The 12,927-nt window shown below is 47.7% G+C and overlaps 2 protein-coding genes across 7 annotated transcripts in view; one reads left to right on the top strand and one right to left on the bottom strand.

The window, feature by feature from the left end:
* Abr (ABR activator of RhoGEF and GTPase) overlaps positions 1-3,214 on the top strand; it is a 203,665-nt gene extending 200,451 nt beyond the window's left edge. For 5 of the 6 annotated variants that reach the window (XM_031354143.1, XM_031354146.1, XM_031354144.1 and 2 more), the window contains 2 exons: positions 188-335; positions 762-3,214. In XM_031354143.1, coding sequence (XP_031210003.1) covers positions 188-335; positions 762-851 — 238 coding nt within the window. In that variant the 3' untranslated portion in view covers positions 852-3,214. The remainder of the gene's footprint in view (positions 1-187; positions 336-761) is intronic. The other variant, XM_031354148.1, reaches the window with a different exon arrangement.
* Positions 3,215-3,636: 422 nt separating this feature from the next.
* On the bottom strand, positions 3,637-12,459 carry Timm22 (translocase of inner mitochondrial membrane 22). The gene is made up of 4 exons (XM_031354156.1): positions 11,979-12,459; positions 9,506-9,702; positions 8,178-8,250; positions 3,637-5,959 (listed from the first exon to the last, which is right to left on the bottom strand). The coding sequence occupies exons 1-4, from the start codon at positions 12,211-12,213 to the stop codon at positions 5,883-5,885; spliced, it is 582 nt and encodes a 193-aa protein (XP_031210016.1). The 5' UTR covers positions 12,214-12,459; the 3' UTR covers positions 3,637-5,882.
* Between the last annotated feature and the right edge of the window lie 468 nt (positions 12,460-12,927).

Genomic DNA, 12,927 nt, shown 5'->3' with positions numbered 1-12,927 from the left:
TGGCACGTAGCTTAGGAACTAGGAGTGTGTTACAGCAGTTTACTGGGACGCAGCTGCGACTTCAGTCCCTTAGCCTAATGTCTGTCCCCCTATTGGAAGGGAGGCTAGGTGTCTGCTTTGATGTCCCTGAGGGAGCTCCTGCCCTCCTGGGGCTGCTGAGGACTCTGCTCCCCTTCCTTTCTTTCAGGGTTGCTGACAAGGAGCCCATCAACAAGATGTCGCTTCACAACCTTGCCACGGTGTTTGGCCCCACGTTACTGAGACCCTCAGAAGTGGAGAGCAAAGCACATCTCACATCAGCTGCAGACATCTGGTCCCATGATGTCATGGCCCAGGTACTGCGGGCACTCTGTAGGCCTTTGGACAGTTCGGAGGCCCCACCTCCCCTCCTAGGCAGCTCATTTGGTGGTATATAGGATTCCCGAGCCCTTGGCTGCCGCACCCTTCCTGCTCAAGGCAGGGTTGGAGAATGTCTGCCCCGGGTGCTAGCGGCTTTCCCGAGTGCTTCAGTCTCAGGGACAGAAAACTGGGGGCTGGATATTGACCTCGTGTGTGAAAGCCCCGGGGTTGCTTTCAGGGTCCAGAGTCTCACACTCATCTCAGGCCCGTGCTGAAAGCTTTTGACTTAGACAAGTGGCTTCCTGACCCTTGACCCTGCAGCACCCTCTAGTGCTGTAAATGAGCAAAGGGATCTGGGCTTCATGGAAAGGGGAAGAAGCCAGAGTCTGGGGAGTGACACGGGTCTCCCTCTCTCTTCACAGGTCCAGGTCCTCCTCTACTACCTGCAGCACCCCCCCATTTCCTTCGCAGAACTGAAGCGGAACACACTGTACTTCTCCACAGACGTGTAGCCTGGGGTGGGCAGCTGTGGGGGTGGCCAGAGCCAGCCCTCCAGCCGGGGCCCAACATAGACTTGAAAGACTGCAACAGAAACTCCCCAGCCTAGCACTCCAGAGTCCAAGGGAAGCCACCTTCCAAGAACTGGAACATGTGCATCTTTTGTGCCACCTTGTACAAAGCCAGCTGACCAGCCCCCACCTCCTCACCACACCCCAGCTCCTATCTTCCATACCTGAGTGTGTCTGATGCTCCGTGCTGTCCAGGAATTGTTTTATGTATATTTGTCATTGCAGAAAAGGTAGTGGCCGAGCTGGTGTGGGCACAGACAGCTTGCTTTGTTCTTTCATTTCTCCCAACACTCACTTTCTGCCTGAGTCCAGTCCAAGGACTTTTACTTTGCACTGTGTAACTGCTGCCAGCTTTTCCTCTCCTGGCCCTACTCCCAGATTGCAGCCTCCCTGCAGTGTCTGCCCTCTCCACCTCCCAGCCTGCTGCATGCATGTGCAGCATGGGCTTTTGCTCCATCACTGCAAAGTTCTGCAGGGGCCCTGGGCAGTGCTGGCCTGTGTGATGTGCTGCCCTTGGCCTCCTTGCTCTCCACATGTGGAAGCACATCTGCTTTCCTTGCTGTCTGTGCAAATGTTGAACAAGGAGACAGACACACACTAATCCTCAGCACAGAGCTTGGAGAGCTCATTTCTGGAATGTTCTATTTGAGAATTGCCATTTCTGGGGTTTGTCTGTTCTATCTCCTGCCTACCAGTACGGCATCTTCAACTGTTTTCTTCTATTGCTGAATTTTCTGTTCCTTTCCCCTGGTGTTCTGTTTTCTTTGAGTGTAATGACCCACAAGTGTCCTGCCATTGAGAGAAGTCAGGATGGCATCTGAAGGGTTTGGTGGGCACCAGGCTGTGAAGAAACAAGACGAGTGGAGGAGCCAGCAGTGGCAAGTCAAGGGAAGCCAGTCTTCACTGTAAGGACCTGCAGAGGCCTCCTAGTATTCAGTCTCCTGGAGGGCAGCTTCTGTGGCTGAATAAGGTGTCCAGGTGAAAACAGGCTCTGTCCTGGAACCTGGAACCACACATACCTCGTGGTACTTTTGCCTTAGATTTTACACTCTCAACAGCCAAGCACTGCCACGGGGCAGCCACATCGCCATGTATGCTCCAGAGCCTAGGAACAGCAGATAGAACCCAGTTGGAATGCTTCTACCCTGGCTTCTAAATTCAGGCCTGTGGGCAATCCCAAGTATACAAGGAATTGTGGGGTAGGCTGCCTCTCTTGCGGATGAATTCTGCTGGGGCTACACAGCAGGTGCCATTCCCAGCTCTGTGACCTGTGGCTTGGTACTAAAAAGGAGTTTTACTCCCAAAGCACTGTTTCCAGTCTGAGTAGGCGCTACCAGCCTGTGGCAATTAGCAGGGAAAGAAAGGTGCTCCGGTCATAGAGGCTTGAACTAACTACCAGACAGCTTCCTGTATCTTCTGTATGGTGGCAGAATTCATTCTTGGCCCTCAGGATTGGGGAGACCAGCTCTCATTGTGTGTGCTCAGGGCTAAGTCTAAACAAGGGTTTGCTGGCCCCCAAGCTGTTGTTTGCTAGGTGAGGTTAAGTTGGGCGCTTCTGGTCCTGTTCATACCTATTGCCTTTGACAGAACGGTACAGTTTGCTTATGCGGGAGGATGGAATGCCAGCTTCCCAGCTGCCTACTAGCAGTTTAACAAGGAGCCTTGCTGTCTCAAACAGGTGAAAGAAAACGCCATACGTGTAAAGATTACATCTGCCACTGTCTTGGCGCTCAGGTGCTGGCATGTGGCGTTCTTGCTTCCAAAGGATTGACAGTAACAAATTGTCAAAGCTTGGCTGGAACTGGCTGCAGCTCAGCACAGTGCCTCCTGCCTCTTTAGAACAGAGGCATAGGTTGCTCGGCATCAGCTGCTGCAGCCCCAGCTTGCTTAGGCAGTGTAACAGCAGGGGAGCCGGAGGAGCTGACAACTAGTGAAAGTTCCTGTTATTTATAAATTCCACCCAAAGTCTGGACATAGGTTCACACCTGAACTGAGGTGCACCAAGGAAGTATCTGGTGGTTCTTCTGAGACAGGGGCCGTGCAGCCCAGAACCCCCTCACTGCCAGCAGGGCACCAGGATACAGGGTCCAGGAATCCAGGTATCCCTGTACTTGCTTGGGCAACAACTGAGGGCTGCCAGCTTTTGCTGATGAGGTAGGATGGAACTCCCAATAAGTTGGTATGGATATATTTTTTTGTCTTTGTTCTGTTTAAACTTATGTAGATTATTATAAATTGATGTAAACCATGTGAGAGGGAAATGTTAATAAAAAAATTGCAAAGCCTCAACATTTGCACAAAACTCAGCCCTGTGGTGTGGTTGTTTGTGTTCTCAGTAGTCCAGGAAAGACCACCAATCTAAATATTTAAGTCCTTCCAGCTGCACCCAGATGTGTTTCCAGGAACCTGTTTATCTGTCTAACCTTGCACCTCCTTTCTTTGTGGCAGTTGAGGGAGAAGGCTGCCTTCTCTCTCGGTATGCATTTCTAAGTCATTGCAGTCGTTCACTTCATGAGATACTCACTATGGGCCTGGTCACCAGTGTGCCTGGAAAAGATGACAGAGGTAGCCCACTGGCCTTTACTTACGTTTCCCTCAAAATTAGCATGGCTCTCTTACGGCAGCCTTCAGGTGAAGTTGCCTGTCAGAGACCTGCACTCTCCCTACCAAGAGCCCACACTCCTCTAGGAGACCCAATAGGGTTTGTGTGGGACTACACCAGCTGAAGCCATTGGACACTGTTTATTCTAGAGATCAGGAACAGATGTGTCTGCAAATTGCTGTTTGGTTTATGAGCTCATACTGACCCCCAGCCATCTAAAACAGGAAGCTATTCATCTCCTCTTGATTGAAAGGTCCACGTGGACAAGGCTTGGCTTGTTCAACTGATGGCTACTGACAGCTGATGTTCCTCTTTGCCAAGGTAGTTATGATGCTTGCACTGGGGCTCATGTGAAAGAGCAGCTGGTAGAAGACCTCAGGCACCTGAGCACTTTGACGGGTCCCAGGTAGAGTCCATCCTTCAGCACAGTGTTCCTAGGTGAAGGATTTACAGACAGTACAGGATGCACTCCTAAGCTTGTTTCCAGAGCTCTGGGGTAGGCTCCAGTGAAGCCTTGTGCTTATGAAATAAGGCCAGGCATCATACAGAATTAATTCACTGCAGATTAGAAGCTGGGAGACTGACTAATTGAGTATTTGCCTAAGCATGCATAGAGCCTTGGATTCTTCCCTCGGCAAACGAATGAAAAGGATTCAGCAAAGAGCACGAGCCCTGTGCACTAACTCACACCCGTTCTAAGGAGACAGCAAAAGGTGTTACTGTGGATCTGATATCATTATTCACATACAAATACACACCCAGATGACTAATGTTGAAGTTTAGTCTTTGAATTCTGCTTAAGGTTGAGTGAAGATGAGGAAGCAAGCAAAGCAAAGGTGGAAGGGTTACTATATAACAGGGGTAAAGACTGAATGCTGGCTGAAGGCAGCCAGTTACAGGCCTTGGCGGAGCCTCCTACACCACTGACATGAGGTAAGGACTGAAGCCCATTAGTTCCACCTTCACCCACACACTACAGTAAACAGTTCAGTGGCACAGCCCAAACATAAAAGGCTCGTTTTCTGCTGTGGTATAATGAGGCTGAACTGTTGAACAACAACAACAACAACAACAAAAATCAAACCACCAAAAGCCAAAGAAAAGCTTAATGGAGAACAGGGTGGTGATAAACAGGCCTTTGCCATCTGATCTGGGCCAGTAGCTACAGTATGACTCAGCTGGCAGGATGACCACAGACCTTTCAGACCTGGGCTGGGGCCGGAGACCAAGGGTTCATTCAGTAAGCTGTAGGCATGGCCATCAGCTAACCCAATGCCTTTGAGGAGGTGAAGAGTTACCGGCAGCGTGTGGTGATACATCCAGGAACATTGGCTAGACTTTCTATGGAGAGGCCTAGCTGGTGGAATGACTGTGGTAACAAAGATACAGCTTCCAGAGTTCCCTAGAGGTTTCCTAATCTTTCCATTGGACGTGTCACTCTTTGGGCCAGCTGGCATCTTTTGTCAGAGGTGTGAAATCTGAAAAACTAGCTTCTTATAACAGTACATATGCTTTAAAAAAAATAATTTGGGGGCTGGTGAGATGGCTCAGCGGGGAAAGAGCACTGACTGCTCTTCTGAAGGTCGTGAGTTCAAATCCCAGCAACCATATGGTGGCTCACAACCACCCATAATGAAATCTGACACCCTCTTCTGTGTACTCATTTATAATAATAAATAAATATTTTTTTAAAAATTGGGTATTTTTGCCTGCATTATATATGTCTATGTACTACTCAGGTGCCTGGTGCCTTCAAAGGCCAGAAGAGGACCTTAGATCTCTGGAACTAGAGTTACAGATGGTTGTAAACCACAATGTAGGTGCTGGGAACCAAACCTGGGACCTCTGGTATAGCAGCCAGTGCTATTAACTGTTGAGCCATCTCACCAGCTCCCATATACATATTTTTAACAAGGACAGCAAAAATACTAACTAAAATTACATGATTGCCTCGATGGCGTAAGTTTACTTTGCCCTGCCCTGGGACTCACAATAGATACTTGCACACAGTTTGAAGGAAGAAGAGCTTCCTGGCCGTGGGCAAGCACTGCCACCTCCCTATTCAAAGCTGGAGAGCTGAGCAAGGTCAGAACTGAGCCTGGTTCGAGCTTAATGCGTATCAGTTCACACACTGCCTCCTGATCTGTTTACCGCATACCATCTCCCCTGAAAAGCCTGGTTGGGATTCAGAAGGAGAAAGTATGGTTGCTCCAATGGCTGGAGAGAAAGAACAGCGAGGTGGGTCCTTCACACGACCAACTGTAGAAGGAAATAATTGGTTCACTCCGGAAGCAATGCCAAGTGTGTAGAAACTGCTCCAAGGAACAGCTCTGAAGGTGGCTGGCGTCCTCCTTCCTTTCAGGCTATTTCTTTCACCGTAGGTAATAATCGATTGCTGCAGAGAAAGCAGCAAAACCTCCACAACCTATGGCCCCGGCCTTTACTCCAGCTGCAAAAGAAAACACAGAGTTACCACTGTAAGGGTGCTGGGTTGGGACTGTACTTGTAAGTTTGTATCACAGATGCAAAGAAGCCAATTGAACCATATTAAATAGTCCAAATTATAATGCCTCGTTAAGATTTCAATGAAGTGATTCTGGAGAGATGGCTCAAGCAGGTAAGAGTGCTGGCTACTCTTCCCAAGGACATGGGTTCAATACTCAGCACCTACATGGCAGTTCACAATTGTCCGTAGGTCCAGTTCCAGGATATCTGGCACCCTCACATAGACATACATGCAGACAAAACACTAATGCGCACTAAATAAAATTAAATCATAAAAAAAAAAGATCTCAATGAAGCAACATATCCCACCCAATCCAGTGTGCTTCATCTAACTATACATTTGTTTAGCTTTTCTCATTCCAAACAGTTAATTTCCAGTCATATGGAACTAGCCCTTTAGTCAGAAAGTGGTAAGGGAAGAAGTCCTTGGAATCAAATGAAAGCATATGGCCTTATACCCTGATCTGTTTATGGAATAAATTCCTGGGAAGGTGATCAAAGCAATCCTGGGGGGTGGGGGTGGGAGCGCTGAGCTCATAGCCCTGAGGAAGCTACACTATGGAAGACCAAAACAGAAGCCTCTCTGCCAACCAAACATGGCTGTGAGGAGCCAGTGCAGCTTTAATGACAGCAAATCACTGACTCTCAGAAGATGAGAGGCTTTGCTCTGGGTAAGTCAAGCTGTGAGTGATGGAGAGTGGCCCAACAATACATACTGCTTCTAGGAGCATCCAAGTGTTGGGGCCAGTGCTACACCCTTGAGCAGGGACAGGGTGGGGATGGCTTGTATCTAGCTGATACCCTAGCACTTCTAGGATGACTGCACTGAGCTTTCTTCTGTCCTGACCTCCTTTCTTATTTATATTGTTTTTTGTTTTTCTTTTGTTATTTGAGATAGGGTTTCTCTGTGTAGCCCTGGCTGTCCTAGAACTCACTCTGTAGACCAGGCTGGCCTCAAAACTCACAGACATCTGCTTGACTCTGCCTTCCGAGTGTGGGAGCAAAGGCGTGCACCACCACTGCGCATTTTTTTATGTGTATGTGTGTGTACATGGGTGCCTGAGGAGGTCAGAAAAGGGTTTTAGGTCCTCTGAAGCTGCAGTTACAGGTAGCTGTGAGGGGTTCTGGGAACTAACTCTGTAAGAATAGTACATGCTCTTAACCTCTGGGCTGAACCACCTCTCCAACCTGCTGCATTGATTTTTTTGAGACAAGGTCTCTTGACTTCTCCAGAGCACTAGGCTTACATGTAGGCCAACAATTGCAGTGTGCTGTCAGGTTTCAATTAATAGAAATCTAAGAGTCCCCAATGACAGAAAGACACAGCTATTAAGAATCATATACAAAATTAAAACCAGGCTGAGGCTGTAGCTGTAGCTCAGTATTAGAACTCATGCTTGCCGGGCGCTGGTGGCGCACGCCTTTAATCCCAGCATTTGGGAGGCAGAGGCAGGTGGATTTCTGAGTTCGAGGCTAGCCTGGTCTACAGAGTGAGTTCGAGGACAGCTAGGGCTACACAGAGAAACCCTGTCTCGAAAAAAAAAAAAAAAAAAAAAAAAAAAAAAAAAAAAAACAAAAAAAAAGAACTCATGCTTAGTGTTTACAAGGACCTGGGTCTGGTCCTCAGAACTGTAAAACAAACAACACCCCCGACAACTCTATAAAATTAAGAAACAAAGCTGTTCAGACACTCCAAACGCTACGTAACAAATGCCAGCAGAGTCTGAAAGTGTGGGAAGATCTGGCTCTCCGGTTAAGTACTGGTAATTTCCCACCCCAGGGGGCTTCTGACACAGCAGGAGACACTTTTAGTTGTCTGATCTGAAGCTGCCATGAGCATCTGGCCAAGTGCACTTGACTCCATTCCACACACTGACATATATACAGGCAAAGCACCCATATAAAATAAAGTTTTCTTAAAAAAAAAAAAAAAAAGATTTTATGTGGTCCAAAATCTCTAGAGGCCAAGCAAGGATGAGGGAGCCTAGCATGGATGGAGATACTAGCAAGTTTCCAGAACGGAGTTTGCACAGAAGCAGCCGGGATTTATTTGTCAGAGGGAAGAATATCAAGCATCCTTAGAACACTCATGTTGGGAAATGTCAACATCACCACGTTGTCCCAGACCACAAAAGAAAACCACTCGAGAGCTGTTTACTAACCTCTGAAGCCAATGGCTCCGCCAGTGATGCAGCCGCTGATGACACTGTTCTTCCAGTCCGACTTTCCCCGGTACTGTGGGTGGAGAAATGCTGCTTAGAGCCAGGGAACCGAGCCAGGCAAGACTGAGGAAGAAAACATAGCCTCCCCGCTGCCCACTTTAGTCCTACTCAAACCTTGATTTCAAAGGGGCCATTCCTAAAATGTGTATGTGCTTATACATGGTCCCTGCAGGGGGCACCAGAGAGCTGAAGCCAAGTCTAGCATTTGGGAAGTAAAATTTTATACGTTCTCCAGTATAATCTTAAATCATTAATTACAGTTACCTGGATTGGGGATGTGGTCCAGTGGTCGAGCACTTGCCTACTATGCATAAAGCCCCAAGTTCAATCTCCAGTACCAAATAAATAAGAAACAAAACAAAAAACACTTGCCTACAGAAGATATTTTACAAAGTGCAAAACCTGAATTATAAACATGTAAAAAGTTCACATTAGGGACTATTTTTTGGATGAACAATACCAAAATTAGACATTTTTAAATGTCTATGTTGAGGGAGAGTCTTCCTATCTAGCCCACCCTGGCCCAGATCCCATGATCCTCTGCCTCAGTTCCTGAGTGCTGAAGCTGCAAACAGACATCGAAGGCTTGACATTTCTGATCTGCATTTTGAAGGAACACTGAGAACACTGACTGCTCTTTTAAAAGTTGTGCCATGGCTGGGCGTGGTGGCACATGCCTTTAATCCCTGTACTCAGGAGACAGAGACAGGTGGATCTCTCTGAGTTCTAGGCCTACCTGGTATATATAGTGAGTTCCAGGCCATCCAGGGTTACGCTGTGAGACCCTGTCTCAAAAAGAGAGTGTGTGTGGTTGGAGAGATGGCTTGGTAGTTAAGAGCACTGGCTTCTCTTCCAGAAAGACCCTGGCTCAATTCTCTAGACTTACACGGCAGCTAACAACTGCCTGTGCTCCAGTCCTAAAAGACTAGATACCCTCCTCTGGCCTTCTCACGCCTCAGGCGTACAAGTGGTGCACATACATGCATGCAGGCAAAACATTCGTACACACAAAAAATGGTTTTTTTTTGTTTTGTTTTGTTTTTCGAGACAGGATTTCTCCGTGTAGCCCTGGCTGTCCTCGAACTCACTCTGTAACTCACTCTGTAGACCAGGCTGGCCTCGAACTCAGAAATCCGCCTGCCTCTGCCTCCCAAGTGCTGGGATTAAAGGCGTGCGCCACCACCGCCCGGCTCAAAAAATGTTTTTAACCTGATTTTTTAAAAAAGATAATTAAAAAGTGTACAACAGCAACGGAAAGATGCACTTACAGACTCTACCAGACACTCAGTACATGAAAACATGGCGCCCACAATGGCAAAGTTTTTGGCATAGGACATTCCTCTCTGTCCCATGTCTTTCAGGACTTCTTTTGCAGTTGGTGTCCGGTAAGGGTCCTTGGGGTCAAAGCCTACGTTGGTGTCGATGCCAGCGGTAAAGATGCCAAATGCACCTCCCAAGACAAAGCCTAGAGGCAAGCAGAGACACGCATTCTTTTGCACAGTCCCTGGGTTACCATTTCGGGATGGTAGCTGAAGATGGTCTCCATCCCAATCCTGCTTCCCCCACAGTCCACGGTCGGAGTCTCTCCCCAACTCCTCTAGGACTTCTTCCTCCTTTCAGCTTTCAGTTACCAACGCTGTATAGCATCCCTTGACCATGAAAACAGTCATAGTCACTCAGTCAGTATCATGCCCCAGATATTCTGGAATACTCCCTTATTTTTCACAATAACTTGTGAGGTAGATGTTATTATCTCCCCTTTCTGGCTTTTTTGTTTGTTACAGGGCCTCACCATGTAATGCTGGCTGGCCTGGAATTCTGCTATTGTAGAACTGGTAACTCAAGAGATGCATCTGCCTCTGCCTTCCAAGTGCCTGAATTAAAGGTGTGTGCAACTGCCATCCAGCTGGCTTCTCTAAACCAAACCTTGGAGAGGTTAAGTAACTGCCTCCAAAGTCATGTGACTATGAAATGTGGGATCTTCTGTTACTGTCAACAAATGACTTGCCTGAGCCTTGGATAATTCTTTGTGTGTATGCAGGTGTAGGCCACGTCAGTCCTGGGGTGTCATTCCTCAGGAACTATCCACCAATTTCTTTTTGTTGTTGTTTGTTTTTGTTTTTTTTTCAAGACAGGTTCTCTGTGTGTGTAACAGCCCTGGCTGTCCTGGAACTCAATATGCAGACCAGGCAGGCCTCAAACTCAGAGATTCATTCACCTGCCTCTTCCACTCCAGTGCTGGGCTTAGAGACCTTGGTCACCTTACCAAGCCATACCTGGCTTTTTTACATAGATGCTGGGAACTGAACTCAGCCCTTCATGTTTGCATGACAAGCAGTTTACCAACTGAGCTTTCTCCCCCGCCATTTCTGTATGATGTCTTCCCAAGATGATCACCTCCAGATCAATGGAAGCTCAATGAAGCTAGATACCTCCTCTCCTAGAATTTCTTGCTTCCCAATCACTATAGCTCCTAAACTCTCTCTTCTTTCTACAACATTTAAAAAAAAAAATTGTTTGGTTTGGTTGTCTAGGGTTTTTTTGCTTGCTTATTTGTTTTGATTTTTGAGTTAGTGTCTCTATTGGGTAGCTCCGGCTATCCTGGAATTCACTATATAAACAAGGCTGATCTGGAACTCTGAGATCTGACTGCCTCTTCCTCCCTGCTTTTTAAGATTTGAATTCATGCTATTAGAATTTTTTTAAAGATTTATTTATTATATGTAAGTACACTGTAGCTGTCTTCAAACACTTTTTCTTCTCTCTCCAGCCCCACTCACTCCAGCCCTGCAAAGATTTATTTATTTATTATATGTAGGTACACTGTAGCTGTCTTCAGACACCCCAGAAGAGGGCATCAGATCTCATTACTGCTGGTTGTGAGCCACCATGCAGTTGCTGGGAACTGAACCCAGGAGCTCTGGAAGAGCAGTCAGTGCTCTTAACCGCTGAGCCATCTCCCCAGTCCCCGCTATTAGAATTTTTAAAATGGTTTTCACTCTTAATGATATTTAAAACTCATATACAAATATACCTAATCTTTTCACCTTGCACATTATAAGTATGCTGTACATTCTCAAATCCTCAAAAGGTTAATTTGTGTGTGTGTGTTGGTGGGGGTTGTTAATGTCCATCCCTGAACCACCCCGACTGTCTAATCACACCGGCATTCATTGTTTTCTGTTTTATTTTGAGACAGGGTGTCTCTATGTAGCTCTGTGTCTCTGTGTCTCTGTCTCCCTGCGCCTCCTCCCCCCTTACACCCCCCCACCCCGTGCTGGGTTAAAGGCCTGGGCCACCACCACCCAGCAATAATCTCCAAGCTCCAAACCTCTGCCTTGAGAACCTTTGCATTTGCAACTCCCTATGTGTCTACAGCATTCTTCTCTCTGGATCCTAATAGTAGACCTTCAGGGCTCCTGTCGCTTTCATTCATATTCCCACTGCCTGGCACATGACGATTACATAGTAACAACTTATTGAATGAGTGAATGAAGGAAGGAAGGAATGAAAGAACAAACGAAAGAAAGAAAGAAAGCAACTACTTAAGATCCTGCATAACCTGACTGAATGTTAAACCCCAGGGTCAAGAGAGGGATCTCCGGGTTCAAGGAGCCAGTCCGGGTGCAATCAAGGTCGACACCCACAGGTTCCTTGCCTCCCAGGCGCGTTGTCTTAGCAAGGAACCCTAAGGCTCTCCAAGCCCTCAGCCTCCCAAGGGCCCCAGGAGCCTCGTCTCACCTCCTACGCAGGCCAGCACAGCCTTGAACGCGCAACTTTCCATTGCCCTCTCGATCATCTTCTGCTCCTCGCTCTTGGCAGGACTCGGGATCCCGCCCAGGATGCCAGGCTCCAGAAGTCGGGGCTGACGTTTGTCGCCCACCAGGTACTGAAGAAGAAGGCTGTACTGCAACGGAGCTTCGGCGGAACCCGCCGCCTCAGCTGAAGCCCCGGCTTTGGGGGCGGTAGCCGCCATGATCGTAGGAGCTCTAGTACCTTTCACGTCGTATTTCCCACCGCCGATTCCACACGCTTATCTAGGAGTCCAGCCAGAGTGACGACAGCCGCAGATTCGTCACACTGAGGAAGCTGTGCAAGAGTCTACTTGTGCATCAGCGTCGAGGGAGCTATCGTGTTTCCTCAACGCCTCTTTAAACAGTGAGCCAAGTTTATAAGGCATTGTTTAAAAGCACTGACAAGAGTCAGTATCTCAAAAACACCTCTCAACTAGGGGCTCCGTTGCGGTGCGTGCCGGGATTTGTAGTTCTAACTCGAACGTCTGCTTACATTTCCCAGAAAGCCGTGCGCACTCGCAGGCCATGCTACTTCTTTTGAAAACTCTGGAGAAGCAGCCGAAGAGCGGTTGGGCTTCGGCTAGGCTGCAGTTCGTTGAACTTGCAGCAGGGGACGCGCGTGTCCGCTTTGTTTCCAGGCCATGCAGCAGTGATCCAGCTACTTCAGTCACTAGAATCACAGGTATTCTGAGATCGAATGTATGTTCCTTGTAAGTGTTGAAACATGGCATAAATGTGCTCTCAATGTATTTTATTACATAGTTATTAAGCCTTTAAGGAATAAAGAAGGAGGCCAACAAATGAACTGAGTGGTGGTCTAGCAAGCTTCAGCACTTGGGAGGCAGAGGCAGGCAGATCTCTGAGTTTGAGGCCAGCCTGGTCTATAGAGTGAGTTC

Source organism: Mastomys coucha, unplaced genomic scaffold (assembly GCF_008632895.1).
Source record: "Mastomys coucha isolate ucsf_1 unplaced genomic scaffold, UCSF_Mcou_1 pScaffold5, whole genome shotgun sequence".
NCBI lineage: Eukaryota > Metazoa > Chordata > Mammalia > Rodentia > Muridae > Mastomys > Mastomys coucha.
The sequence above is the reverse complement of the archived record's forward strand: the minus strand, read 5'-3'. Positions and strand labels throughout refer to the sequence as shown.

What these genes read in the sequence shown, in the direction of transcription:
- Timm22 (XM_031354156.1), bottom strand. Translation starts at nt 12,213, where the DNA reads ATGGCGGCTACCGCCCCCAAAGCCGGGGCTTCAGCTGAGGCGGCGGGT. An exon ending in TGTGCTGGCCTGCGTAGGAG is followed by an intron (nt 9,703 to 11,978) that starts GTGAGACGAGGC and finishes GCTTGCCTCTAG; the next exon opens with GCTTTGTCTTGGGAGGTGCA. An exon ending in CTGAGTGTCTGGTAGAGTCT is followed by an intron (nt 8,251 to 9,505) that starts GTAAGTGCATCT and finishes CTCCACCCACAG; the next exon opens with TACCGGGGAAAGTCGGACTG.